The 27,725-nt window shown below is 45.7% G+C and overlaps 1 protein-coding gene across 2 annotated transcripts; it reads left to right on the top strand.

Moving 5' to 3' along the window:
- Positions 1-344: 344 nt before the first annotated feature.
- Positions 345-27,499, top strand: TBC1D2 (TBC1 domain family member 2). 2 transcript variants are annotated; one of them, XM_060269062.2, is made up of 14 exons: positions 345-479; positions 4,529-4,958; positions 6,949-7,087; positions 9,374-9,512; positions 11,689-11,825; positions 13,538-13,710; positions 18,930-19,316; positions 20,097-20,207; positions 20,695-20,879; positions 21,793-22,269; positions 24,083-24,203; positions 24,948-25,133; positions 25,351-25,472; positions 27,066-27,499. In XM_060269062.2, exons 2-14 carry the CDS (start codon positions 4,557-4,559, stop codon positions 27,265-27,267), a joined length of 2,781 nt encoding a protein of 926 aa, XP_060125045.2. In that variant the 5' UTR covers positions 345-479; positions 4,529-4,556; the 3' UTR covers positions 27,268-27,499. The 2 variants fall into 2 exon arrangements, with proteins under 2 accessions (XP_060125045.2, XP_060125044.2); XM_060269061.2 differs by having other exon boundaries at positions 9,371-9,512.
- The last annotated feature ends 226 nt before the right edge of the window (positions 27,500-27,725 follow it).

The raw sequence follows: 27,725 nt of genomic DNA, 5'->3' as shown, positions 1-27,725 counted from the left end.
TATTGGCATGCCGTTGCGCATCCTGGTTCTGTAAGGTGTCCTTTCCCCATAAGCAAAAATAAAATAAAATAGGCGCAGGCAACCGGGTTGGGGGGTGGATAGGAAACCTACAGCCACGTATTATTAGGACCAGCTTAGAGTCGCAAAATAAGCCGCAAACTTTCGAGCTCTCCAGGGGGGAAAAATCGTCCTCGCCTCGGGCAAGAACGTGGAATATTTCTTGGAGAAACACACGGCAAGGCGCGCCTTCCCGCTTCCCCCGCCAAACGCGGAGCGGCGGAATGCATTGTTGTTTTGCTTTCCGCTCCTTCGCGGCTCGCCATGCCGGGACTGCCTGGCACCGCCCCGCCCCAACCGACCAGGAAACAGCCGCTGCTCGCTGGCTCGATCCTTGCACCATAACATTTGCTGCCGTTTGATCAGGAAGCGGATCGGGCTCTTTGCAGGCGCAGCTGCTTCTGCTGAAGTCCGCTCGGAGGGTGAGTGAAGATAAGAGCTGAAAGAGTGACTTGGTTGCTTGGGCAAATTTGGGTATACAGTACAGTACTTTCTTTACGCGTATGCTATCCTTCTCTGTTGAGAGTGGGTTGGTTTTTCCCCCCAACTCCCTTAGCGACGCCACTTTTCTTACTTGAAGGACTGCGCTGGGTAGTTCAACAGGTGCAGCATGGAGGTACTGTGATACCGGCAGGAGTGCCGGCCCGCGTCAGGAGACAGCAAAGAAATGCAAGGTTTTTAGCGGGGGCAATTAGAATAAGTTCTATTATTTGATTATTGATGTAAACCTCCAAAATGTATTTTGTATACTGTACTGTAGTTAAGTTTTTACCTCTGTCTTCACTACATCTTATTTTATTTTATTGCTATGGCTGATGCAAATAAAGATTCTTCTGATCTGATCTGATCTTGGCCCTGTGACTGGGGTTGCCCAGAGACATGGGTGCCATGCAATGTGTGCATGGCACAGGCCCTGAACTTTGTGGGTGCCCAGCCCCTTCATGGGGAATTTTGTGGGTGCTCGGGGTACCCAGGGAGTTGGCACCTGTGGCGGTGATAGGTGAGGGAAACTGCGCTGTATATTTTTGTTAACCAATGGCAGTGGCAAAGGGGGTAGGTTACTGAGAGCTAATGTGGCTGAGCTGTTTGTTTGAGACACCTCCTCACCCCACCCATCATTTTATCCCATCACTCTCATAGGCGTTTTGTGGCTGTAGTAAGTGCTTTTGTTTCTTAGCTTCCGCAACACCTCCTTTTTGCATTAAACGGATAATATTATTGGACCAGGGGTGCCAACTTGAATAAAATATGGGCGGGCGGGCAGGTAAGCTCTGCCCTGCATAATCAACCATATGATGCGACACTTGACATTTGAATGGCAATGCCCGTCAACCGGGGGGGGGGGGCTCAAATATTTTATGGGAGGCCAAAGGGATCTTGGCCCCTAAGAGTTGGCTCCTATGTATTACCGGTAGACATGTCATGGTCCTCTTTGAGTAGTTTGTCCGCCTTTGGTCCCCACCCTGCACTCGGTGCTTACCTGTGGCTCCTACCAGTAGAAGCTGTTAGGATGCAGCCACACCCCAGGAAATGGCTCTGGCTCTGGCCAACCAAACCAGGTCTCAAACTCTCAGTCAGTTAGGGATTTCTCCTGCATGTGAAGAAAGCTCTGGTGGATTGAGTGGATAAAACCAATAGTAGGCCCAAGGATCAAGAAGACAGTGTCTGCAGGTGCAGTGGAGGGATGTGAGGGGCAGATGGGACTCATCCACCTGGGAAGGGAGCCCATCTAGGAGAAGGAAAACTCTGATCCTAAACCTCTGCTGCCTTGTGGGATACTTTGGGGAGAAGAAAAGACTGAGCCCTACTTACACAAATCTGGAGTGGAGTCTGCAACAAAACTCCGATGCTGTCAATAAATTATGGGATGAAAGGGTACAGGGGTAAAGCAATCCCCACTCAATTCCTTACGCCTTAAAATAAACCCCTCAGTTCTGGGCTTCTCAGTAAAGAGAGTCTAATGCCAGCTTTCGTGGCCTGATCTCACAAACACTCAGGGCTATTTGAATGAACAACCTCTTGCCTACAGAGCAGGGACTCCCTCAACTCAGATCCCCTCTCTGTATCAGCCTGTCATATCACCCTGGCCTGGCAAACTTGTGGCACTCTAGGTTTTCACCATACTGCCCTTCCTGTGTGACTCTAGGACACAAACTATCCCCTTTTCCTTAGGTAAGTTTTGCCCTTTTCTGAGTCTCCACCTCTGTGAGTTTTAATACGCTGCTGGAATAACCAAGATGATACTCTTTGGCACAAAAAGAAGATGAATTTTATTTTCTTGAGAACATAGGTTTTTATTTTCTTAACGATGCATAAGTTTACAAGCTTAGTTACAGTTATACATTAACTCTGTCAGGCTTTAACATCAAGTTATCCTAAGCCTAACCTAAACCACCACTATCCTGGCCCCACACCCTTCTTCTTCCCTCTTCGTCACCACACTCCCACTCTTCCTCTTCCAACTGCCAAAACTTTTAAACCGGGCACCTTCCCACCTCCTAAAGATGCGCTGTCAGTTAAGCTGGAGGTGGATTAACTCTTTCTAATCCAGGGTGTAATAAATCTTCCATCCTGGGGCTAATCCGTTACAGAGTCCTTAAAATGATTGGATGGTACCTTGTACGCCTCCTTCTGGCAACTCCTGCAGCCAAGCTGGTGCCAAAAGTGTTGCTCTCCTTTCCTTTGAAACCATATCAGTAAAGTCGAGAGAGGGGTCTTGTCGTCTGGGCATCCCCGGACCTCCATACACACTGCCCATGCTTGTGCACTTTGGTGCAGTAATTGTAATGTGCTCAATGCTGCGTGGTTTCAGTCATGGTTTTTATTGCTGCTTTTCCGTCTTGCATCTTATTTTATTGTATCGCAGCCTGCATTCCACAGAAAGCAAATGGAAAGACAAGACAATACAATATAAGAAATGAAAAAACAATACAGCTAAATATCAGTGGGGATGTTGAAAGTGGCCAGGCCATGGATCGCCTGAATGAAGCTTGTGGTCCACAGACCAGAGTCTGGAACCCCTGAACTAGGTGATTCAAGGCAGCTAGCAACATGTAAAATTTAAAGCTATCAAAAGGGAAACAACAAAATGCAACCAAAGCAGTAAAATCAAAGCAGCAGGATTATAATAAAAGCAGCAGCTGGGAAAACCTCAGTAAACCTGCAGCAAAATTACCCAATTGGTGATTGGGTTCTTACTCGGCTTCTTACTCGGCCAGCCACAGTCCCTCCAGAAATAATCTTAATGTCCTTAGCTAGTTTGGTTTCCGTAAGGAGGGCATTCCGAAGCAACTGGAAAAACATTTCCTTGTTCCCACCTGCTGCGCTTGAGTTTAGGAACAGGATATCTGATGCTGATCAAAGTTCACAGGAAGGCATATACATATATGGGATACGGTGCTCCTTCAAGCATCAGTCTTGAGCTGTTTAATGCTTAAGAATCAGCTCCCATAAGTGGCCCTGGAAATTAAGAGGAAGGCAATTGGGGGTGGGAGGGACAACAGCAGAGTTATATGCATCAGCCCGGCCCCAGGAAACAGGCATTTTGAACCAGTTGAAGTTTCAGGATGCCTTTCAAGGGCAGCCTTACCCCCACAACTGACAGTATGTGGCTGAAAAGTGGCATTGTGCACATTAATGGCATTATATACTGGTAAGCTACCCAAGCAACTCCAGGAAGAATAATAATAATAATAATAATAATAATAATAATAATAATAATAATATTTATTTATTTATTTATTTATTTATTTATTTATTTATTTATTTATACATACCCCGCCCATCTGGCTGGGTTTTCCCAGCCACTCTGGGCAGCTTCCAACAGAAAAATGAAATAAAATAATCTATTAAACATTAAAAGCCTCCCTAAACACGGGGAGCCTTCAGATGTCTTCTAAAAATCTGGTAGCTGTTTTTCTCTTTGACATCTGATGAGAGGGCGTTCCACAGGGCGGGCGCCACCATCGAGAAGGCCCTCTGCCTGGTTCCCTGCAACTTGGCTTCTCTCAATGAGGGAACCGCCAGAAGGCCCTTGGCACTGGACTTCAGTGTCCGGGCAGAACGATGGGGGTGGAGACGCTCCTTCAGGTATACTGGACCAAGACCATTTAGGGCCATTTAGGAATGGGAAATTCTGACCAGCAGATATTTAACAGAGGTGGAAACCAGCCCATCTGCAAGCAGGCTAATTTCCTGGACCCATTTGTATTTTTTTTCACACACTCGTTGCTTGTGGTTTGTCTCCATTGTCATGTGAGTCGCGCGATGACCTCTGTACGTGTGAGGCAGCTGTTTGGAGAAGTAGAAGTGCTTGTCAGCTTTGGGCTGTGGAAGGAAGTTTGCCAAGAGGCGCGTCTTTCTATTAACCAGCAGATATCTTGAACTGTGGGACTTACATGCATGTAGTATATGCTTATTTTCTCAGCAACTTTTTCTTGGGCTGTTTTGCCTTTTGCTGTTTGCATTCCAGCAACACGAGATCTGGCCTGCGGTGGAGTATGGAGCCGGATTCTGAGAGCAGAGATTGCCTTGCGGTCGGAACTTCCAATAAACCCGAAGAGGGAAAAGTAGAGGATACTGAGAGTGGCATCAGTTGCACCCTAGAAGGAGATGGGCCTCCTTTCAGGGAAAATGTGGATCTGAAACCTGGCAGGGAAACCCCCAAGAAACAACTCTGTGGCTATTTAAATAAATTTTCTGCAAAAGCCCCAATCAAGACCTGGAAGTCGCGTTGGTTCTTCTACGATGAAAACAAATGCCACTTACTTTACTACAGGACAGCACAGGACATTAACCCTTTGGGGAGCATAGAGCTATCCAGCGCTAGCTTTGATCTTAAGGTGGGAGCAGAAGAGGGCGTTTTTGAAATCAGGACCCCCAGCAAAACATTTATCCTTCAGGTATGTGGAATACATGGCTGGTTTGGGCTAGTGGTGGGGAAATGTGCATGTTGTAGTTGGGGGCATGCAATGGGACTTGAGCTCATATGGTGACCTAAAGGGATCTCGGGCAGGGATCTACCCTTTGTGCCCAACTTGAAAGCATGGAAACAAAGGCAGACCAGCCGTACTAGTGTTGGCGGATAAATTATTTGGATTCCTTGTCCTGCAGACTCAATGCGTTTGGGGGTTTCCACAGAGCTGAAACCCCCAAACGCATCGAGTCTTCAGCCGTGAATTTCCTGAATTATAGGAATTTAGGACAAGTTATAATCAGTGTTTTACTATTGTGTTAAAAGAACTGGGAGCATTTATATACAGGAGAGGTAAACATCGTTTGCTCCATTTAACACATGTTTTAACATCACTATCACCATCACCATTGAGAAGCCAGCATTATCTTGGTGTAGTTTACACAGCTACATCCAATTGTAACTGAATGTTCAGTTAACCAGAATCCCAATCTTCTCCTGTTCTGACATTTAATGGTTCTTGGCTGCACTCTTGGAGGACAATAATAATAATAAACTTAGCATGCATTTCATTAATACAGAGCCACGTTTAAATACTGATCCCATTTTTTTATATATATTGGCAGAAGATAAGGAATGTCTGAGTAGAGTTGGAACCTTTGGGTTGCACGAACTTCACAATTTTCTCTTCACAGTATGAGAAGAAGAAAGCTCTTGTCTTCGGGAAATTGCCTTAAACATGATTTCCTAGTGATTTTTTTCTTTAAGCAGAAGACAACAATAATGATTCCTGGCAGTATCCTGAACTCCCGAGACCATTAGCAGCCTCTGCCTCAAAGATTATTAAAACAATACAAGTATGTTACTTTTGCTGAGTGTTGGTGGGGAAGACTTTCTTGTACATTATTATCATTTTAGACAGCACACTCAGTGTACATGGCATTTTACATTGGATGCATTTGTACATAACATGCAACCATGGTTTGTTCAACAGATCACAAGTTGTCTAGCAGACGATTAAACAAGCCACGGTTTGTTTCCCAGCCACTATTGCCAAATGCCTCTGTAGCTTGGCAAATGTCTGTGGTGGGGTGTCCTGATAAGCCATGGCTGAGCACGGCTGTTAAGTTTGTAGTTAAAACAAGCCATAGTTCACAAGCTGCCAACAAGCCATGGCTTCAAATTGTGGTTTGTTACCAGAAACCATGGTTAGTCTTCTAATCTGGGTTTGGATGTTCAGAAAAACCGCATGCCGAAACAAACCATGGATTATTGTTTTGTGTAGAGCAAGCCGTTGTTTCGTAAGTGAAAAAAAACACACACACACAAGCAGACATGGTAGACTGTCCCACCTGGTTCCCCTCTTGCTAAAGGCTTGGGGGGTTAGATTTTTGTCAGTTCAAATGCCGGCCACGTCTTTTCAACAAGGAGTTCCTCAGTTTAGGCACTAGTGGTTGATGATGGGAGATGGCACATCCACTACACTGAATATTCATATTCAATTTTTAACTGTATTTTGATTGCTACTTTTATTTGTTTTTTTTATTGCATTACAATTTGGATTTAGTGAATGCAACGAAGTAGAATATATAAGGAGCAAAAGAAGCAATCGAAACACAATTTAAAAATCATTCGGCATCTAGCACAGAAAATTGCAATGGTTACAATAGGCAAAAAAGCATTAAGTAGCCTGCCAAAACTCAGCAATTTTCATGTGGTCCATGGGGCGGAAAGTTTGGAAACCGCTGCACTAGGCCATGCTTCATTGATGAGGCCTCTGCGCTTGCACAGAGAAGCCGAACTTCCACTGCGTCAAAACCTCCCCAATTATACTGGATTTTGGTAAGTCCATGGTCTGTTCTGATGAGGTTGGGTTTGTCGCTGAAGTCTATTGTTGTGGAATTTAGCTGTATCTGTAGGCAACTCCTTGAGTTACACAGATCCTGTATTTATTTTTTTTCCCCCAAATTGAACTTTAGGCTGTCGACAAACAGACCATGATATACTGGTTGCAGCAGTTGCAGATAAAACGCTGGGAGTTCTATAGTAACCAGACTAGAAGTTCTGCAGAAGATGACACAGATTTCCCCTGTGTGAATGATGCCACGCTTAACAATAGTAAGTAGCAGCAGCGCAAATGTGTTGCCCCCAACACACCCCTGCCCCAGGGGACAGGATTATTTCACCAGTGCTGGTTTAGTTGGTGCTGCATAAATTCAGCCATTTAGCAGGGCTTGATCCTATAAATATTAATGCAAACAGAATTCTGATAGGTTTGAGACTTGTGAGTGTGTGTTTGTGTGTGTGTGTGTGTGTGTGTGTGTGTGTGTGTGTGTGAGAGAGAGAGAGAGAGAGAGAGAGAGAGAGAGAGAGAGAGAGTCTGCTTCCTCACTGTGCACAAATTGCACAACATCAGCCTAAGTGCTAAAGCAGGGTTTGCTAACTTCTTTTTAGTTTGAGGACCGCATTCAACCTAAGAAAACTCTCCAGTGGTGGCTGTATCCCCAAGTAGTACATGCACAGCACACACAAGACACAGCTTCCTCTCCTCAGCTGATTCATGCAGATCAGCTGAGGAGCATCTTATGATAAATGGGATGACCAGGGAGGGGCAGATTAGTATCCCCATCATAGCTGTCAACCTTCCCTTTTATGGCTGGAAATTCCCTTATTCTGGCTCCGTTTCCCGCTGCTATCCTGGATTGTTAGATATACTGTAGACCAGGGGTGGCCAACTCTCAAGAGACTGTGATCTACTCACAGTTAAAAAGAGGCAGTGATCTACCCCATTTTGCGGGGTTCAGGTTGTTGAGCTTTTTTTAGGGAGGAAAGCCCGTTTTTTAGGGGTTCAGGTCAAAGTTGTTGAGCTTTTTTAGGGGAGTCAAAGTTGTTGAGCTTCTTTGAGGGGAGCCAGTGATCTACCACAGACGTCCAGTGATCTACCGGTAGATCACGATCTACCTGTTGGACGTGCCTGCTGTAGACTGTCCCTGGGACAGGTGAGGCTGCTGGTCCCTTATTTTTAAATCCAAAAGTTGACAGCTATGATCCCCGTCAGGGTGCTGGACTGGCAGAGAGGTTTATATCGCTTCACTCATGCTATCGCCATCTCTATCCCCCCCTTTTGCTGTTACTGCCAAAAATTGGTGGGGTCTGGGGATAAGGGCACAGAAAAAAATGCTTGGGTGACTGGATCAGGCTACTGGGCTAGGGCGTATCAGTTGCCACGGGTGACTAAACACAGCAGGACAACTTTCCATTGGGGGGGGGGATCCGGACAGTAGAACAATACCTTTTACAATCTAGGGACTGGGAGCAAAACAGCACAAAAAAGGAAGGAGAATACTCTGGCATGCAAAGAAACCAAAGCCTGTAATTTTGATGGACAGCTTTCTGGAATGGAGACAATGCTATGCAGGCTTCAGCCCAAACCTTCATGTATCTACTCTGAAGTAAGCTCCACAGAGTTTAATGCAACTGACAACTAGTTAAGCATGTCTGTGTCTACGTTCACACTGCTGCTGTGCTTAGTCTGCATCCAGCACACTCTCTCTGCTAATTTTTGAAGCTGCAGTCGCATGCCATAAACCATATTGATCCTGTAGTTTCTTAACGAATACTCCTGTTTGGGGTGTGTGTGTGTGTGTGTGTGTGTGTGTGTGTTTGCTTGCTTGCTTTTAACCAGCTTCAGTCCAAATACTGTAGAAAACTTGATGTGGAATAAGTACTAATGTGAGCACACCCTAATAGCCATCACACAAGTGCAGATGGGGGGGGGGGGTTGCAGGGATGGAGAAAGAGGTCACCTGCATCAGGTGAAGACATTCCTGCCTCATCTGGGATGCAAACAACTCCATGCAAATGTAGCTTGAAATGCTGCAGGGCACAGGCTGGGGAATGACCTCACTGCATTTTAAGCCGCAAATGTGAATAACATGCCCTCAGATTATAGCTGTGCCTTCTGGGGGGGGAAACAAAGACCCACCTCTGGATGCCATAAGAGGCATGCTATGGTGAAGGCAATGGCTGCTGTCCGCTTAAAAAACACGCCAGCAGTTATTTGGATCTATCAAAAGTAGAATCCTCCAGCGCCTGCCTGCTCATTTCCAGTCCTGGGCATGTGAGAATTTTTGAAGTTGACCACTCCGCCCAAGGCTAGCCTAGTTCTCCATAGTGGTTGCACAAATGCTTCTTAAAAGTCAGCCAAAATGGGTATCTCATTTGCCCCAAATGGGTGGCAGTATTTGTGTAATAGACAACAGAGAATGCACTGATAGCATTTCTCTCTCTTTCTCTCTCTCTCTCTCTGCTGGGTGTGTGTCTGAATCCCACTTTAGCTTGGGTGTGTCTGAATCCCACTGATGATGCTGCAGCTCGTTTGTTTGTTTCTCCCCTCCATAGCAGAGGCAGAACATGAGTTTTTGCCCCCTGTGAAAACCCCCACGGATGTCGTTGGCCTGAAGGCAGCCTCTCTCCCAGCACCTCTACAGCCTTCTCACGCTCTTCAGAACATCTCCCTCAAGCATCCTTGGATTGAAATACAGTAACTTTTTTTTATCTCTTTTCAATTCCTGAAAACTAGCTGTGTTAAGTCTGTTGCACCACTAACAGCAGAGTCTTTTTGACATCTCGAGGGCTAACAAATGCTCCTTTGTGTCCTGAGTCTTGAAAGGCGAGAGCCAACCAGATGGCAGGGAAGAAGAACCCAGCTGTAGGCATGGGTGTCGCTATAGAGGGGGGAAATGTTGTTATGGAAGGTGACGTTATACTTTTTTTTAAAAAAAAGAGCAAATTTATTAATATGCTTAAATGTATATTTTAGCTTTATTAAATGCCTAGCTGGCCCTGCCACGTGTTGCTGTGGCTCATCCCTGTGATTTCCCCCACCCTGTGCCGATCCATGACGTATCCCGCCCCCTCCCCCCTCCCCAGCTTATCCCTGTGATTCCCCCCTCCTCCCCCACCCCCTGGCTTATCCCTGTGATTTCCCCCCCCCTGTCCTGACCCATGACGTATCACGCCCCCTTCTCCCCCCACTCCCGGCTCATCCCTGTGACTGGTCCCACCATGTCCTGACCTATCCCATCCCCTCCTCCCCCCAACCCACACCCAGGCGAGGCAGTACCTCCATTTGACCTAGTCTGTAAAGGCTTCGGCCTAGTATATAAACGGGAGCCAAGGTGCTGTTGAGAGGGAAGGTTTTATAGGTGCAGTGCCAGTGTAGCCGCCGCTAGAGGGCGGTGGTTTGTAACCTGGTTCTTTTCCCAGCATGCACTTTTGGCTGAGTGGTACGTTCTGGAACAGGGTTTTTTGGGGTTTTTACCTGGCGGAGGTGTGACATCTGTCTTAGCAAACTTTCCTATAACCTTCAGACATTCGCATGTGATGTTGTGTCAAAATTTCACCTCAATCGGTCAAGCGGTTTTGGTGAAAAGTGGAAATACACCCACATCCTTTTTACATTTTTATATATATAGATAAAGGAAAAGTCTTGAAAGTGCACAACTTGCATTGATCAACTCTTGTAAGCATTTATGGCTCAATCACTATTTCAATAAACTCACAGATGTTGCATAAGAACTTAAGGAAAGCTGTGCTGCATCAGATCAAGGACCCCTCTAGCTAAACACCCTGTTTCCAACCATATTCCTGCATTGCAGGGGGTTGCACTAGGTCAGGGTTTCCTAAATTTGGGTCTCCAGCTGTTTTTGGACTGCAACTCCCATTATCCCTAGCTGGTGGTCAGGGATGATGGGAATTGTAGTCCCCCCCCCCCAAAAAAACCCAGCAGGAGACCTAAGTTTGGGAAACTCTGGACTAGATGATCCTCAGGGTCCCTTCCAACATTAGAAACCTCTGGTTCTGTGTCCATGAAGGACTTGAAGAAAACATTGTGCTCCCCACCCACCAGCTGTTTCTCCCTAGCAACCACGGAGAAACAAGGTTAGTCAGAAGCAAAAATGTGGGGAAGTAAACATTGTGCAGGAGCAAAGAATTTCCCCATGCACCTTCCTCTTTGTTCATATTATATTCAAATAGAATATTTAGGCTCAATTGTAATGTTTGAGTTTTATACGTTTTTGTGCAGATTTCTCTGTTGCGCATATGCTTGTACCTCACTCGATCTTTCTACAGTGGTACCTCTGGTTACGAACAGGATCCGTTCCGGAGGCCTGCCTGTATCCCCCCCCCAAAGCAACTAGAGTGCAGTTTCTGCGCAGGCGCATGGTGTGATTTGGTGCTTCTGTGCATGCGCAAAGCACGATTTAGCGCTCCTGCGCATGCATGAGCAGCGAAACCCAGAAGTAACCCATTCTGGTACTTCCGGGTTGCCGCGGGACGCAACCTGAAAAGACACAACATGAAGCGGACGCAACACAAATTATGACTTTACACATGATCAATATACACTTGGTGACTTACTGGTGAACGTGTGAACCAGCTCCAGGAAGTGACATTGTATTTGAAGAGTGCTGATACAGTCATCAGGTGATGCGCATGCATGTATGAACCCGGCCCTAAGTGAGTTCAAGTCCTGTGAGTTTGCAACCTTGGAACAACGGCTACTAAATGAAAAAATCACTAGGAAATGACTAGATGTCGTTGCAGGGAGATATTGCCTTGTGGCACGAGTGTACAAAAACCGCCAGCGGCATTTAAGCGTTGTTATTAATTCACAGGTTCTGTCTAACCATTCCCATGTGCTTCTGTGCTTCTAGGAACACAGTGCATAATCTCTGTGGTAGCTGGCAGAGCCGGAGGGACAATGGTGGCATGCCTTGTTTTGAGGGAATCCAAGACGACCTTGAAAACACAGCCGATGAAGAGCATGCAGAAACCCAAGCAGAAGACGCAGGTATTTATTTCTGCATGATGGTGAGAACATTTAAAAATAGCATTGCTTACTTGTTACTCTCAGGGCCGGATTTAGGTTTGATGAGGCCCTAAGCTACTGAAGGTAATGGGGCCCTTTATATGTCCAGCTATCCTTTGTCAACAACAAATTGTCGCTGTTTTTTTTTGTGTTGAATATGTTGAATGGTAATTTATGGACCTAATAGGTATCTAAAGCCATTTGCACCCTATATATAGAAATGAGCAAACCAGTGATATTTTAGGGAGCAGGCTAGCAGGCGGGGCCTATTACTTGCATCATAGGAGCCTACACAACACAAAACACGGTTGCTGTATGTAGGTTTTATTTTATTGGTTTTTTATCTTATATTTTGGAAATGTACATCCAGGTTTTTTTCCCTTTAAAGTTTTTTGGGCCCCCCAAGAGAGTGGGGCCATAAGCTATAGCTTGTTTAGCTTATACGTTAATCCGGCACTGGTTTTTCTGCACAGCTGTGAGGAAGAAACTGGGGAAAATGAACACAAAAGCCTTCGTTGAAGCCTCTGGGATTTATTTTGAGTAAATATCAGGGTTTAATTAAGCATTTCTAGGTAACCTGGGCATAGAGCCATGATAGCACAAACTTGCAAAAACGTTTGCACATACATCCATAGATGCAAATGTCTAACTTTCACGTGGAAAGAAAACCTCTGACTCAGATTTCTATAATGCCTTGCTGTGTGAATTCTGGGCCCAGTATGCAGTACAGTGGTATCTTGGTACTCAAACACCTTGGTTCCCAAACGCCGAAAACCCGGAAGTAAGTGTTCCGCTTTTCAAACGTTTTTCAGAAGCCAAACATCCCATGTGGGTTGTAGGCTATTGTTTCTGGGGCACCTGCACCAATCAGAAGCTGCGCCTTGGTTTTCGAACATTTCGGAAATCAAACGGACTTCCGGAACAGATTAAGTTTGGTGCTTTAGTTTTTGCTATTTTGCATTTTTGTTTTTGAGACTTTTTTGGTTAATTTGTTTTTGTGACTGTGTGGAACCCAGTTCAGCTACTGATTAGTTGTGTGACTGCAGAAATGGATAAAAGCCCCCTATCCAAACAATGACTATCATCAGTCCAGGTAAGAAAATAATAATAATTTTAATTTTTCTCATCTACAATACTGTCTTACTTGTTTTATAGTACAGTACATTGATTATTGCTTTCATTTTATAGATCAATGATCTTGTTAGATAGTAAAATTCATCTTAAATTGCTCTTTTAGGGGTTGTTTTTTAAAGTCTGGAATGGATTAATTCCTTTTGCATTACTTTCTATGGGTGGGGAAGTGCGCCTTGGTTTTGGAATGCTTTGGTTTTGGAACGGACTTCCGGAATGGATTAAATTTGAGAACCAAGGTACCACTGTACTGGATTTTCTAGACCTAGAATGCATGGATCGGGCCCTTCTTCCTACCTCCAGTCTGCTGGCGAGAAGTGCTGCTTATGTACTCGTTAGAAGTAAAACAAGCCTTGTCTAATATCGAACATTGCTTTCTCTTTTACTCAAATTTTGTCCATCTATCCGTTTCTCACTCACTCACCCACCTCATCTAGCTATTGCAAATACACACAAGTTGCCAGTCCATACCATCCCCATAGGATAACCGGTAACCGCAGATCAAAACATTCTGTGCCACCACTGGAAAGCAGGGAAGTGTCCTGTGTTCTTTCCTTCCTCAGGCGCAACAGAGACGCAGAAGGATACAAAGTCAAGGTTAAAGCCACCTTCGGTTAGGAAAGACAAAAAGGAAAGCAGGAGTCTCCCTTGCTTCGCTGAAGGGACAAGAGATGGGAGAACAGCTTCTCTTCAGCACCAAATTTTAGTCCTTGAAGAGGATGTCAAATCTCAGAAGGTAATCCTGGACCTGCCCTTGACATGTGTGTTTGGTATGGATGGAGACACCATACCATTTTGATCTTTGGGGAAATGTGCTTAATTAAGCCTTTTGATTTTGTCACAATATTGTACGAGAAGGTGTGTTCCTGCCTCATGTATTACTGTTGTTGGCAAGAGAAGAGCAGGGCCAAACATGTGCTGGCTGGGGCTGATGAGAGCTGTAGTCCGAAACATCTGGAGGGCACCATGTTGGTGAACACTGCATTAGAAGGTATTATGAAAGGAAACACGGGACCCAGGTGGCGCTGTGGGTTAAACCACAGAGTCTAGGGCTTGCTGATCAGAAGGTCGGTGGTTCGAATCCCTGCAATGGGGTGAGCTCCCATTGCTCGGTCCCAGCTCCTGCCCACCTAGCAGTTCGAAAGCACATCAAAGTGCAAGTAGATAAATAGGGACCGCTCCTGCGGGAAGGTAAACGGCGTTTCCATGCGCTGCTCTGGTTCGCCAGAAGCAGCTTTGTCATGCTGGCCACATGACCCAGAAGCTGTCTGCGGACAAGCGCTGGCTCCCTTGGCCTATAGAGCAAGATGAGCGCCGCAACCCCAGAGTCGGACACGACTGGACCTGTTGGTCAGGGGCCCCTTTACCTTTACCTTTATGAAAGGAAACACACCCTTGTCTTCTCTTCTAGCACCTAAATACTGTGTCCAAGTCCAGCTTCTGAATTGCCTTTTTTCTGCGCTCTGGTAGGAGGGTCATTCTATTTATTTATTTTTTTGACATGATTTTTATTGATTTTCTATTTACCGTACCCCCCCCCCCAAAAAAACCCTTTACAGCAATTAACATTCAACATTCTCGGCAAAATATACAATACAGCTTTCTTCTACATATATACAGTTCAAGTTCAGTTCTTTGCTGACTTCCCTCCTTTCTTTGCAGCCTTTTGTATTTTAAAATAAAGTAACTGTGCGCAACTATTAATCGTTATACAGCATATTGTCAAAATGTCTTTTCCATTTCCAAAAAAGGCTTCTTTTTTGTATGGTTATGTATCTGTCCATAATAGTCAAAAAGAAGATTAGGAGGGTCATTCTAGAGCTATAGTGTGTTTCCTCTTTACTGTACTAGGTTGTGGTAGAGAGATGGTTGTGGAACCAAGGTTGGAAAATGGTTGGAATACTTGTGTGGTTGGTTGTGCCCAGGTACTGGAGAGCTGTTCAGAGTTACAGCTAAGAGGGATACTGCCAGTATGGCTTGAAGAACCGATTTCCCTCTAGTAACTCACAGAGGCACCATCCTACACAAGCCTAACACTGAGGTCCAGCGCTGAGGGCCTTCTGGCGGTTCCCTCACTGCGAGAAGCAAAGCTACAGGGAACCAGGCAGAGGGCCTTCTCGGTAGTGGCACCCGCCCTGTGGAACACCCTCCCATCAGATGTCAAAGAGAAAAACAACTACCTGACATTTAGAAGACATATGAAGGCAGCCCTGTTTTTAATCTGTGACATTTTAATGTATTTTTTTAAGAAATTGGAAGCCGCCTAGAGTGGCTGGGGAAACCCAGCCAGATGGGCGGGGTACAAATAATAAATTATTATTATACTAGTGGTTTTCAGCCCGTTTAATAACGGGCGCTAGAATCCTGGGGTTCGGAGAAGCGCTTGCGCAGCGCTTCTCCGAACCCTGGGACCTGTCCTTGCTGTCGGCGGCAGGGGGACAGGAACGGAGGAGGAGAAAGCGCTGCTTTCTCCTCCTCCGTTCCTCTCCCGCAGCCGCCGACAGGAAGCAGACATCCCAGGGTTCGGAGAAGCGCTTGTGCAGCGCTTCTCCGAACCCTGGGACCCGTCCTTGCTGTCGGCGGCAGGGGGACAGGAACGGAGGAGCGCTTTCTCCTTCCTTCCTCTCCCCCAGCCGCCGACAGGAAGGACGCGTGCACTCTCCCCCCCCCTGCCTCCTCCAACCGCCGCTCCTCTCACGGGCCAGGGAGGGTTGCGAGGAGGCCTTCGCCGGCCTCCACCCTCGCTTCCCTGACGTGCCCTGCAGTGAGGCGGTGTCCGGCGGGAGCGGCGGTTGGAGGAGGCAGAGGGGGGGGGAGAGTGCGCGCGGGCAGTCTCTGCTGTCCAATCCCTGTATCCCTGGGGCACATGCGCAGTACCTCAGGGACACACGGGACAACTGGACGCAGGGACAACGGACATTATTATATAGGATTATTATTATGACAGTGGGTCACAGACTGAGTGATTGCATCAGACTGTGATACAGACTCCCCGCTGAAAACTGCATTTCCTGTGCAACTGCTGAAGGAAAACGTTGTTCCTGATATTTCGGAGGAAAACTGAAGTTAGAACATCTAAACTATTACGAAATACAAGCTGATTCTCTAATGGTACTCTTAGGTTTCTTTCATGGTGAGGCTGTCAAAAGGTTTCTGAAATAAGCTGAATTCTCGGAGAAACAAAAATCTGATTGTTTTATGAAAGACGGGTGGCGGCCATATTTGGTATCTAAGTCTTGTCAAATCAAACAACCTGAGGATGTCTTTTTAAAAACACAAACAAACTAAGAAAACACTTTTCTTATACATCTCAATTTTTCCCCATATAATTTTTATTAATTTTTTCAAACATAAACATTCATACATCCTTATGTACTATTGATCATTATATACAAAACATCAAAATACAACAAATACCCCTACCCCCCACCTTTCGCTATTAACATCTCTTTTCATCTCCTATTTTTATAAGTTCTGCCAAACTCAGCTTCCTCCTTCTTATACATCTAATTTTAACTGGTAAGTTATTCAACTTCTTAATTCGTAGATTATGATTTTTATCATTTTGTGCAAGATCACTGCACATTTAACTAGCCTGTAGTTAACGCTTCAGTTGTGCTTCTAGAATATCAGCACAGCATCAACTTTCTGAATCTTGGGAATTTCCTCCAGAACTGTAGCTGAAGAGTCATTGTGGCTTACTGTCCTCACTAATTATAGTTGGAATGGAAAATTAAGTTCATCCTCGTATGATAGAAATGCATCATTCTTCCTTCCTTTCCAGATACAGAAATGTATGTCTGATCACTTTGGAATCCTGCGCTTCCTCCAGGTTGTTCAGAGTGTGACTTATAAAGCTGCCTTATACTGAATCAGACCATTGGTTCATCTAGTCTAAGGTCCCGTTTGCACTCTTCCTTTAAAGCAGTATCGTACCACTTTTAACAATCATAGCTTCTCCTAAAGAATTCTTGGCAACAGTAGTTTGTTAAGGGTGCTGAGAGGTGTTAGGAGGAGACCTCTTTTCTCCTCAGCGAGCTACAACTCCCAGAGTTCCCTGGGCAGAGGGATGGGTTGTTAAACCTCTCTGGCACAATTCTCAGCACTTTTAACAAACAATACTTCAAAGGGTTCTTTGGGGGAAACACATGACTGCTTAAAGTGATTTTATACTGCTTTAAATGTATAATGCAGATGGGGCCAAGTACTGGTGCAGAGGTTCTCTAGGATGTTGTGGGCTCAGCTATACAGCTGCAAATACAGTACAACATTTAAAGTGTGTTTTAAGTGCATTATACAAATGTGACACTAGATGGCGATGGTGAGCTGATGACAAATTCCATATATATTTCTAAACTTTTTAAATATATGTGTAGATTCAGCCTGGGCTGAGACTTTTCCCCAGCCCTGCTTCCTAGGACTCTTTAAATGGAGATGCTGGGAACTGAGTCTTTGGCATCTACACATGCAAAGTGTATATCCTGGCATTGAGATATGCATGTTCTCTAATCTATTTGGGATGGCCCCATTTTATCCTTACAGGAGCCCTGTGAGGTAGGGCAGGCAGAGAGGACCACTTGCCCATAGGCACCTGGTGTTTGCCATGGCCAAGTGAGCCCGGGTGTCCCAGCGGAAGCGTCTTGCCCATAGAGGCAAGTGGCGTGGGGCGCCAGGGTGCCAAGTTCTGGAGGGCGCATGGGAAGAGGCGGAGGCTGCACATAGCGCCTCCCAGCATCAGCTCACTGCCTTCGCCCTCCTCTGCCATGCCGCGCCAGAGCCTCCACCTGCCTTGGCCACCATGGCACGGGTGCCAGGGAAGAGGTGGAGGCTCGGCGCGGCGCATCCCAGCACCAGCTCACCACCCTTGCCCACCACGCTGAAGCAGCGCCGCGCCCGGAGCCTCTGCCTCTTCCCCACCGGAGGAGCCGCTCTCCAGCCACTGCCCGCCTCCTCCAGCCCCGCAAAGCTGCCGGCAGCGCCGTAAAAAGGTCGGCAACGGGGGGGGCACCGGAGGGATCTTTGCACCACGCCACCGGATATACTTAAGACGGCCCTGTATCGCAGCAACTTACTACTTATGGTAGCAATAGTTTTTCAGAGGGGATTTCTCATTAGCTGTAAGACAAGTAGTAATTTGTTTATCAAGTAAAATAAACTATTCTGTTGCCTGTGTTGGCTTTCTGATATCTTTGTAGTACTTGGAGTACGCCCCTTTCAAACCTTAGTCGCCAACTCCTCCTCACTCCTCTCATGCTAAACCCACAGAGCTTCTCTTCCCACCCCAAGCAGGTGCTCAGCACTCTTGGTTGCCAATGCTATTTTTGAGGCCACTTCTGTCTTCTATTCAGCAGCCCCCCCCCCGATTCATCCTCATGTCCATGACTACTTCTCCCCCTCCTTTTCTTTTCAACAACATTTGGAAGGCCACAGTTACATACCCGCTAACATTTCTGACAAAAATAGGGACGTCCTATTCCATAATAATTAATAATAATAATAATAATAATAATAATAATAATAATAATTTTATTATTTATACCCCGCCTATCTGACTGGTTTGCCCCAGCCACTCTGGGCAGCTTGCAACATATTAAAAAAAAACATAGTAAAGCATTAAACTTTTTTTTAATAAAAAACATTCCCTGTACAGGGCTGTCTTCAGGTGTCTTCTAAAGGTTGCATAGTTACTTATCTCATCGGCTCCATACCCTTCAACATGAAAATAGGGATGTCCTAAGGAAAAGCGGGACATTCTGGAATCAAGTCAGAAACCAGAAGGGGCTTCTGTAAATCCGGGACTGTCCCTGGAAAACAGGCACACTTGGATGGTCTGCAGTTAGCCACTACTGATTTACATCGATGTACCTCACTCCATATGCAAACAATAAATTGCTGAGTGTTGAATCACAAGAAAATGAAGGGTTCTCTCCCCCCCCCCAATGTTTACTTTTACAGGAACTGGTTAAGCTTCTCCACAAAGCCCTGGAAGCAGCCCAGCATGAGAAGCGAGAGTCCTGCAGGTACCTGGTCACGGCAAAGGAGGAGGATAGACTGGAGCTGGTGCGGCACAAAGTGAGGCAGATTGCCGAGCTGAATAAACAGGTTGAAGTGCTGGAGATGGAGAAGAAGGAGCTGGAGCAGGGCCTGGCTTTGAAGGACGAGCACATTGGGGAGCTGAAGGCCCACGTGCAGCTCCTGATGGACAAAAACCAGGCCAAGCAACAAGTCATCCTGAAGCTGACGGAGCAACTCGCCAGAGACATGCCTGATTCGGTTCGGGAGGCAGACCCCATTCCCATGGAGACCTTGTACAAGCAGCAGGAAGAGATTGAACATTTGAAGGTACTTTGAGGCAAATGGTGCAATGGCAGGGCCGGCCCTACCATTGGGCAGAGCCTTGGGGAGCAAATGTGTTGGGGGCGGCACAACAGTAAATGCCCCCAGGTAAATGCCTCCTTAGCCCCTTAGCCCTTCTCTGTTGCTACACAAACTGTCCTGGGGGCCCTTATCTGTCCTGTTGATTCAGGTACTATCTCATACCTGGTGTTGAAGGAAAATGTAATGGCTCGGCTCGTCAGCTTCCGTACCTGGGAGCGGGCACCACCTCTGGTGGCAAAATGCTTTGGCCTGGGTACAGTAGGAGGTGGCGATTATGACCTCACTCCTTCCACAGTTGCACCTTGGTGATATGTTATCCCTCTGTTTTATTTTTGTGTGTGCAAGAGGCAAGTCTGCGTGCACCACAATACCATAGCAGCTCCTTTAAGAAACAGCCCGGAATATGATATTGAGCAGAGGATTCAGTTTCCTTTAAAAAAAATATCACGGTGCCCACAACATCTGGAGCGCACCAGGTTGGAGATGACTACACTTAGAAGACAGTGTTCTGGTTTTCTCTGTGAATGTAATGTTTTCTATCTGTCTACAAAATAGGACTTTCTGTTGCTTTTTGTCACCAGTGCCCTTGGCCATGGAAAGAGTTCAGCAACAACACAGCTTGCCCCCATCTTTCTGTCGGACACCATTTGTCCTTTCATAAACCCAACAAATTTATTGGGTGTACAAATTACAGTTGTGCCAACAGGTTATTTCTACGTATCTTCTCTTGTCTTTTTTTGCCAGGATGACTTAGAAGCGTACAAGATTCAGAACCAATTTCTGAACTGCGAAATCCACCAGGTTACTAAAATCTGGAGCGCGGTAGCACAGAAAGAGAAAACCCTACTGATGAAGGTAAAAAGCAGTCTAAAAAAATAATAATCCAGCATTTGTGCTTTAGGCCCCATCTGCATTATACATCTAAAGCAGTATTATACCATTTCAAACACCTATAGCTTTCCCCCAAAGAATCCTGGAACTGTAGTTTGTTGAAAGTGCTGATAATTTTTAGGAGACCCCTATTCCTCTCCCTTCGCAGAGCTACAATTCCCAGAGTTCCTTGGGAGGAGAGATTGGCTCTTAAACCAATTGGCTCTTAAACCACTCTGAAAATTCCCAGAATTTGGGGGTGAGAGGGGGGGTCAAAGTGCTTTAAATGTGTGTTGAATGTGAGGTGTGAATCTTTGTGTTTGCTTGTGCTCCAGCTTTATAGGAGCCAACCTCAGCTCTCCCACCTTAGGTTGCTGGTGGCTACTTCTGAGGCGACGGGGAGCATAACACGACAACAGGAAGCCATGGTCATATTCTGACTGCAACGCTTTTTCGCTTTTTTAAATTCCAGTGTGCCCGCCTGCAAGCCCACAACTGCCAGATTGAGAGCAAGTATCTGATGATTCTGCGGAAGCTGCAAGGCCTACCGGACTTTGCCAGTGAACATGTGGAAATGTTGAAGGGCCTCATCCAGGAAGCACTTCAATGGGGTGTGAAGGAGGAAGCCATGATCCCTGTACATCTGAGCCCAATCAAGTAATGGCTGTGTGTGTGTGTGTGTGTGTGTGTGTGTGTGTTTAAAATAGATGTAGCGCTCTTTGTTTTCACCAGGCTCACTGCTTCTGGAATTTGATGTTGGTCTAGATTGGTCTGATTCATCTGACAATCCTTATATTCTTACTGTCCGTGAGCTGTCATTGCCAGATTATCAGCTAAAGCTTTATTTGATCATCCTATTTTTAATCCACAAAAGCACATTTTCACTTGTGGGGCTGCGAGGTGAGAGTAGACTCGCTTACATTATTAGGTTACCTTTGACCCAGGTGGCGCTGTGGTTAAACCACTGAGCCTAGGGCTTGCTGATCAGAAGGTCGGCGGTTCGAATCCCTGTGACGGGGTGAGCTCCCGTTGCTTGGTCCCAGCTCCTGCCAACCTAGCCGTTCAAAAGCACGTCAAAATGCAAGTAGATAAATAGGAACCGCTACAGCGGGAAGGTAAACGGCGTTTCCATGTGCTGCTCTGGTTTGCCAGAAGCGGCTTTGTCATGCTGGCCACATGACCTGGAAGCTATACGCCGGCTCCCTCGGCCAATAATGCGAGATGAGCGTGCAACCCCAGAGTCGGTCACGACTGGACCTGATGGTCAGGGGTCCCTTTACCTTTACCTTTTGATTTTGGTGTGTTACTGTAGTAGGGAAAGGCAAAAGAAAACATGAGCTGGTTTTTCCTTCAAACAGTCGGTGATAGCATTTTATATTATTCTTAAACTGTACATTATCTTACTTTCCCCCCCATTGTCAAAAAGGCAACTACACCGAGATCTTTGGCAAGATGTATACTTTTAAAATAATGATAATAATTGTTTCAGAGTTTACTAACTTCTCTTTAATCAATCTGACAGCTCTGGAGCTTGATGTTTCCCCCATATTCTTCTCTTTTCACCGTTCAGCCAGTATGATGACTATGGGTTTATGACGATTCCTGAGTACGAAGCTGCAGACTGGAAGCTTCTGGCAAAAATCCAGGCTCTGGAGATCAAATCCAGTAATCTCCTGAACCAGGATGCCATGGAGAGAACTCTCTCTGACCGGTGGAATAATCTTGGGGAACTAACTCCCTCCTCAGAGCTAAAGAGCTTGCTGCGCTGTGGCGTCCCAATAGACCACCGCCAACGAGTGTGGAGATGGATTGTGAGCAGGCGGGTACAGCACATTCGCTCTCCTGGCCATTACCAAAGCTTGCTCAAGAAGTGTGAAGTTGCTGAGCACCCAGCTTCCCGCCAGATTGAGCTGGATCTGCCTCGCACGCTCACCAACAATAGGCACTTCAGTTCACCTGCCTCCCAGTATCTTCCCAAACTCCGAAGGATTTTGCTTGCGTTCTCGCTGCAAAATCCCACCATTGGCTATTGCCAGGGACTGAACAGGTAAGGGGTGCTAGCTCATTGCCGACCTTTTTAAACTCTATGTTTGCAACAAATATTAGGGTCAAATATATAACCCAATCAGTCATAATAATAATAATTTACAGTGGTACCTTGGTACTTGAACGGCATGGCTCCTGAACACATCGGCTCCCGAATGCCGCAAACCCGAAAGTGAGTGTTCCGGTTTGCGAACGTTTTTTGGAAGCCGAACGTCCGACGCGGCTTCCGATTGAGTGCAGGAAGCTCCTGCAGCCAATCAGAAGCCGCGCCTTGGTTTTCGAACCGTTTTGGGAGTCAAACGGACTCCCGGAACAGATTAAGTTTGAGAACCAAGATACCACTGTATTATTATTATTATTATTATTATTATTATTATTATTATTATTATTATTTAATTGAATTTATATACCGCCCTATACCCAGAGGTCTCAGGGTAGTCCACAGAACAAGATCAACATAAAAAAACAAAACATATAGTATCAAAATAAAAACAACCCAATAACACCCCCCCCCATCTGACCAGATTGCCCCAGCCACTCTGGGTAGCTCCCAACACAATATTAAAAACACGCTAAAACACCAAACATTAAAAACTTCCCTATACAATCTAAGTATAATGTGAAAAATCACAGTCGTGAGATGTATTTGACAATGACTCCAACTGGAACTGCTGTGTTCTAACAAAGCTATATAGGCGTACATGAAACCATGCAAACAGCCAAATGTTTTCTTGTGCCTATTTTCACTTGTGCTGCTGAAAAGATGAGCTGCTCTTACTCAAGGGTTGCCAACCTTTTTTGGGGCCCAGGGGTCATGGTCATATTGGGAATGTTGAGAGAGTATCATGGTCGCCAGTGAGAAAATGGCTGCCTTGGGGCATGTGGCATAACTCAAAATGGCCGCTGCAACTGAAAGAGAGACGGGGCCACAAATTATGTGGGCACTGCCGCTGCCCCGCCAGCTACGCACAGTCAATGGGGGAAAGGCACCTACATCAGCTTACTCTGCACTCATTTGTCGAGAGAAGCAATTTGTATCTCTTCTCTGTTCAGAACCGGTGTGTTTCCAGTCCATAGCTGCCAAGTCTCCCGCCGAAAAATGCAGGATCAGCAGCGGTGCGGCACCGGAAGTCGCCCGATTTCCGGTGCCCAGACATGGGTAGCGCAGCACCGGAAGTCGCTTCTACGTATGTCCGGACATGTGTAGAAGTGACTTCCGGTGCCGCACTACCCATGTCTGGGCACCGGAAATTGGGTGGCGCCAGGACCCAAAATGGAGCCTCCCTGGCAGGTAGGAAATCCGGGAGATTTACGGGGGGGGGTTTTCAATCCAGGCTGCCAGCGGGAAACTGTTTAAATTACGGGGGTTTCCCGCGAAAAACGGGAGACTTGGCAGCTATGTTCCAGTCCTGGCAACCAGTGAAATATGTGCATGCAGCATGTTTAAGAATGTTAAAGTGTTCAGTGCAGGAAAAGCCAGTCCAAACAGAAACTGACCAGGAAGATCAGATAGTTTCTTGTGTGCTGTAGCTTTTTGAAGGAATATTTACTGAGACCTTTTGCAAGACACCATAGAAAGAACCGCCAGGGCACCATAGAAAGAACTGGTAGCTACTATGGCACCTGTTTTATAGTTACATTAACAAGTGGGGTGCCTATTTACCACATGCAGTGTTAAGTTTCAGAAGAAACTTCTTGCTTCTTCGCCATTTTCCTCTTGTGGGAATTTTCCAGCTTGAAGGGCCATAGCTATAAGATCTGCCTCCCATTCTTGCCTGCTTTCTTTAACAGTGGTGTCTCTTTATTCATCCCAGATTGGCAGCCATTGCACTACTGGTTCTAGAGGAAGAAGAAAACGCTTTCTGGTTCCTAGTTCATATCACTGAAAACCTAATGCCTCCAGATTACTACAGCAACACACTAATTGGCTCTCAAGTAAGTCTGGGACTCCCCACTAAGCCATACAATAGGATAGTCATGGGTGAAAGAAAAATGAGTTGTTTTTAAAGAATTGTATATCTTTATGATGGAAGTGGTGCTTCTAGAGGAAAAATCCCAACGCACTTTACATAGGCCTGGCTTACATTGTTTTGTGATTCATGTTAAATCTAGCCAGTTGATTATTTGACAAAATAATGGAACTTCACACCTAATCCAGTGGTTTGCATGATGTCAAAAATCAAATTGTCCTTAAAACTAATTAATTCCTCCTTCACTGTGGCCTAATTTGGACACAATCCAAAGCCCAAACTAGTTTGGCATAAAGTTACACACAAACCATTCAATTGTAGCCCATTCCAATGCGATCATCAGTACCATGGGATTATAGGATTACCCGGTTTTTTAAGGTGTTTATTTGGGGGGGGGCAAAAAATCCCTTTTTGGTATCACAGGATCTATAGGAGAGTCAACAAAAAATATTTTACACTCAAGAAATCATTTTGTGACCACAGTGGAAGCAGATTTTGGTTGGTTCTGCCTCCACTGCAGAAAGTATAACCATAGCTTGTGTGTGTTGTAGACTGTATTGTGCCGTGTCGAAAGTTTGATTTTGTTAGATCGGTCAGGTGTTTACGAGTACAATTAACCCCTGTGATTTTGGAGGACTCTGAGAACGTGCTGATAAAGCATCCTTTCAAGTACGGTTATTGGTTCTTATTGATGTTTTGCTGAATCCAGGTGGATCAAAGAGTCTTTAAAGATTTCTTGTCAGAGAAGCTTCCCAGGCTGACGGCTCATCTGGAGCAGCACCGAATCGACTTGGGCCTGGTGACCTTCAATTGGTTCTTGGTTGTATTTGTAGACAGTCTTGTTAGCGATATTCTCTTCAGGGTATGGGATGCCTTTCTCTACGAAGGTACTAAGGTAAGAGTATCCCTGCCTCCTATCCCTCCTACATTCTCACTTCATAGATAGTCTCTGCAGAGATGTTTGAGCAATCAGGCATTTAGGCCAGGCTTCCGATGTGTCTATTGAACCTGTTCCTTCCTGCCTCAGTGATGTTACCTCTATCATCTGTGTGGCTCTAACTGCCTCCCTCCTATGGCATCCCCCCCGTCAGCCATGTTTTTCTTTGTCCCAGGTGATATTCCGTTACGCTCTGGCAATATTTAAATACAACGAAGAAGCGATACTGAGGATCCAGGACAGCCTGGAAATTTACCAGTACATGCGTTTTTTTACCAAAACCATCTGTGATGGCAGGTAAGGATGATGTCAGGAAGTGTTTCGTATGGGGATTGTGGTTGTCAGGTGACAGTTTGTCATTCAGAGAACTGGGAAAAGTAAAAAACCGGGATTGAGGCAGGCACAATCAGGAATAAGCAACAGCATTTATCTGAGGCAAATCAGAAGCTAGGAACCAAGCCAAGTACAGATAGATTAGGGCTAAAGTGAAACCCTTTTCTCTCACACACAGAGACATGCTGGTGCCATTTCCCTCATACTGATGTGCAACACTGGGTATGAGGTGCTGATCAGATGGGGAAATGTTCACACTCCCGTTGTGTGGGGCAGCACTACAGGGAAGTGGCTTCCACATGATGCGGTGTGTGTAAATAATGCCTGAGGCAACACTGAAACTGTAAAATAGTGGGTAGACGACACAGCGATTCTTCAAAAGCAGCTCTTTATTTGGAAGCTGGAACAGAACTGAACTGCATTGCCGAGCCGGCCTGCTTTTATAGAGGCTGGCTCAAACAATGTATCAAACATAATTCAAAGTTCCCTCCTAAAGTTCCCTCCTAAAACAACTGTCAAGGACCTGAGGACCCGAGGGAAAACTATATACACTAATACATAACAGAAACTGAACAAATACTCCTTTAAAAGCATACCTCCTTATATATACCCTTGGGCTTTGAAGTGAATCCTGCCTCTCCTTGATCACCAGTAAATGTATCATGCACATCTAAAACATAGGTCCATGTTATTGTATATAATAATCCCTTATTCCAGAAAATCCTGGGGTTATTCGGAAGCAGATCATTAATGGTTGACCAGTTTTCCTGAAGGACAGATGTCCTGCTACAATTCATTTCCCTCTCTGTAATGCTTAGCCTCTGGGTAGTATTGGGTGTGTTCTAGATTGCATTCTCATTTCACAGAGGGTGGCAGACTAGGCCGGCCTTACCATTAGGCATAGTAAGGCTGATACCTCAAGCTGAGGTTTCTGGGGGGCTCAATGCAGCTGTGAAGTACTAGAAAACAGAGCTGTGTGAACCCCATGGCCTGCCTTGTTCCCCTAAATGAGCCTTAGGTGCAGTGGAGGTTGCTGTCCCATTGCCAGTGTTTAAGAATCCACTGCAAATGCAGTACATAAAAGGAGCAACATTTTGTCCATGATTTCAGGCGGCAAAATTACTTGGGGCAGCCCTGGTGATAGTCCAGTAGACTTGGCCTTGTGCTCACCCTAAAACATTCCCCAGAATCCTCTGTAATGAAGAGAGGTTCCTTCCTTAGCAGAAAAAGAATTGTGGGAAATGCCAGTAGTAAATTTTGAAATACTGTTTTAGAACAGTAGTGCAGGGAACCAGTAAACTGGTCTGACACAGAGCTGCATCTAAGGGTGTTCTTATGTGGCCTGAAAGATGAGGGCCTACTGCAGAGAAGACCCAGAGCTTTGGTCCCTGGGTGACACTTTCTGTCCCTGGAAGACAAACCTCTTTCAGAAATCCTGCCACATTTTTGCGAGGGAAGCCAAAAGAGCATGCAGAATTCCCACAAGTCTCTCTCCAATGTCTACTTAGTCCAAGCTACCCTTTAAAAATTCTGGCTCATATGCTTGCTCTCTTCCAGGAAGCTGATGAACATCGCCTTCAGTGACATGAACCCGTTTCCCATGAAAGTTTTACAAAATCGGCGCCGAGTGTACAGGTTAAAACTGGAGTCTGAGATGAGAGAACTGGAGCAGATAAAAGTCGAGTACATGAAGGAACAGGCAGAACATGCTGCCAGCAACTCGAATGGAGCTGTGAGTGAGGACGAAGAAGATATGTAACTCCAGTTTCCTCCTCACAGCTGGCCTTCAAACATAAATTTTCACTACTTTAGAAACAAAAAAGTGTTAACACTAGCTATCCATGAGCAATGAGCAAAGATGCACTGAATTGTCTTCAAGTGAACTGGGGAAAAAAGAAGCCTTGTTTCTCACTAAGGACTTTTCTTGACGTAGTGTGTAGTGTACAATATTTCCAAGAAGTCACCGCACCATAAAATCTCTACTGTCTGCTTCCCTTTTTGGATAACATCAGGTATTGTAGATCTCAATTTAGAGGTCTTTCCCCACTCCCCAACCCACAATCCATCATTCTGGGCCTGTGTGGTTTCTGTACTCACGGATACAAATTAAATACCTGAGACAACAGGCTAGTGAAGCACCAGCACTTAACTATCTTCTGGTCTCCCCATGAGGACCACTAATGTGCCTGAGCATACATACACACACTCAGATAAATG

Source organism: Zootoca vivipara, chromosome 15 (assembly GCF_965207765.1).
Source record: "Zootoca vivipara chromosome 15, rZooViv2.hap1.1, whole genome shotgun sequence".
Taxonomy (NCBI): Eukaryota; Metazoa; Chordata; class Lepidosauria; order Squamata; family Lacertidae; genus Zootoca; species Zootoca vivipara.
Note: the sequence above shows the minus strand (reverse complement) of the source record. Positions and strands in the feature narration are given on the sequence as shown.

Coding starts and splice junctions, on each gene's coding strand:
- TBC1D2 (XM_060269061.2), top strand. CDS start 4,557: ATGGAGCCGGATTCTGAGAGCAGAGATTGCCTTGCGGTCGGAACTTCC. Junction 7,088..9,370: donor TGATGCCACGCTTAACAATA/GTAAGTAGCAGC, acceptor TCCCCTCCATAG/CAGAGGCAGAACATGAGTTT. Junction 9,513..11,688: donor CATCCTTGGATTGAAATACA/GTAACTTTTTTT, acceptor CTGTGCTTCTAG/GAACACAGTGCATAATCTCT.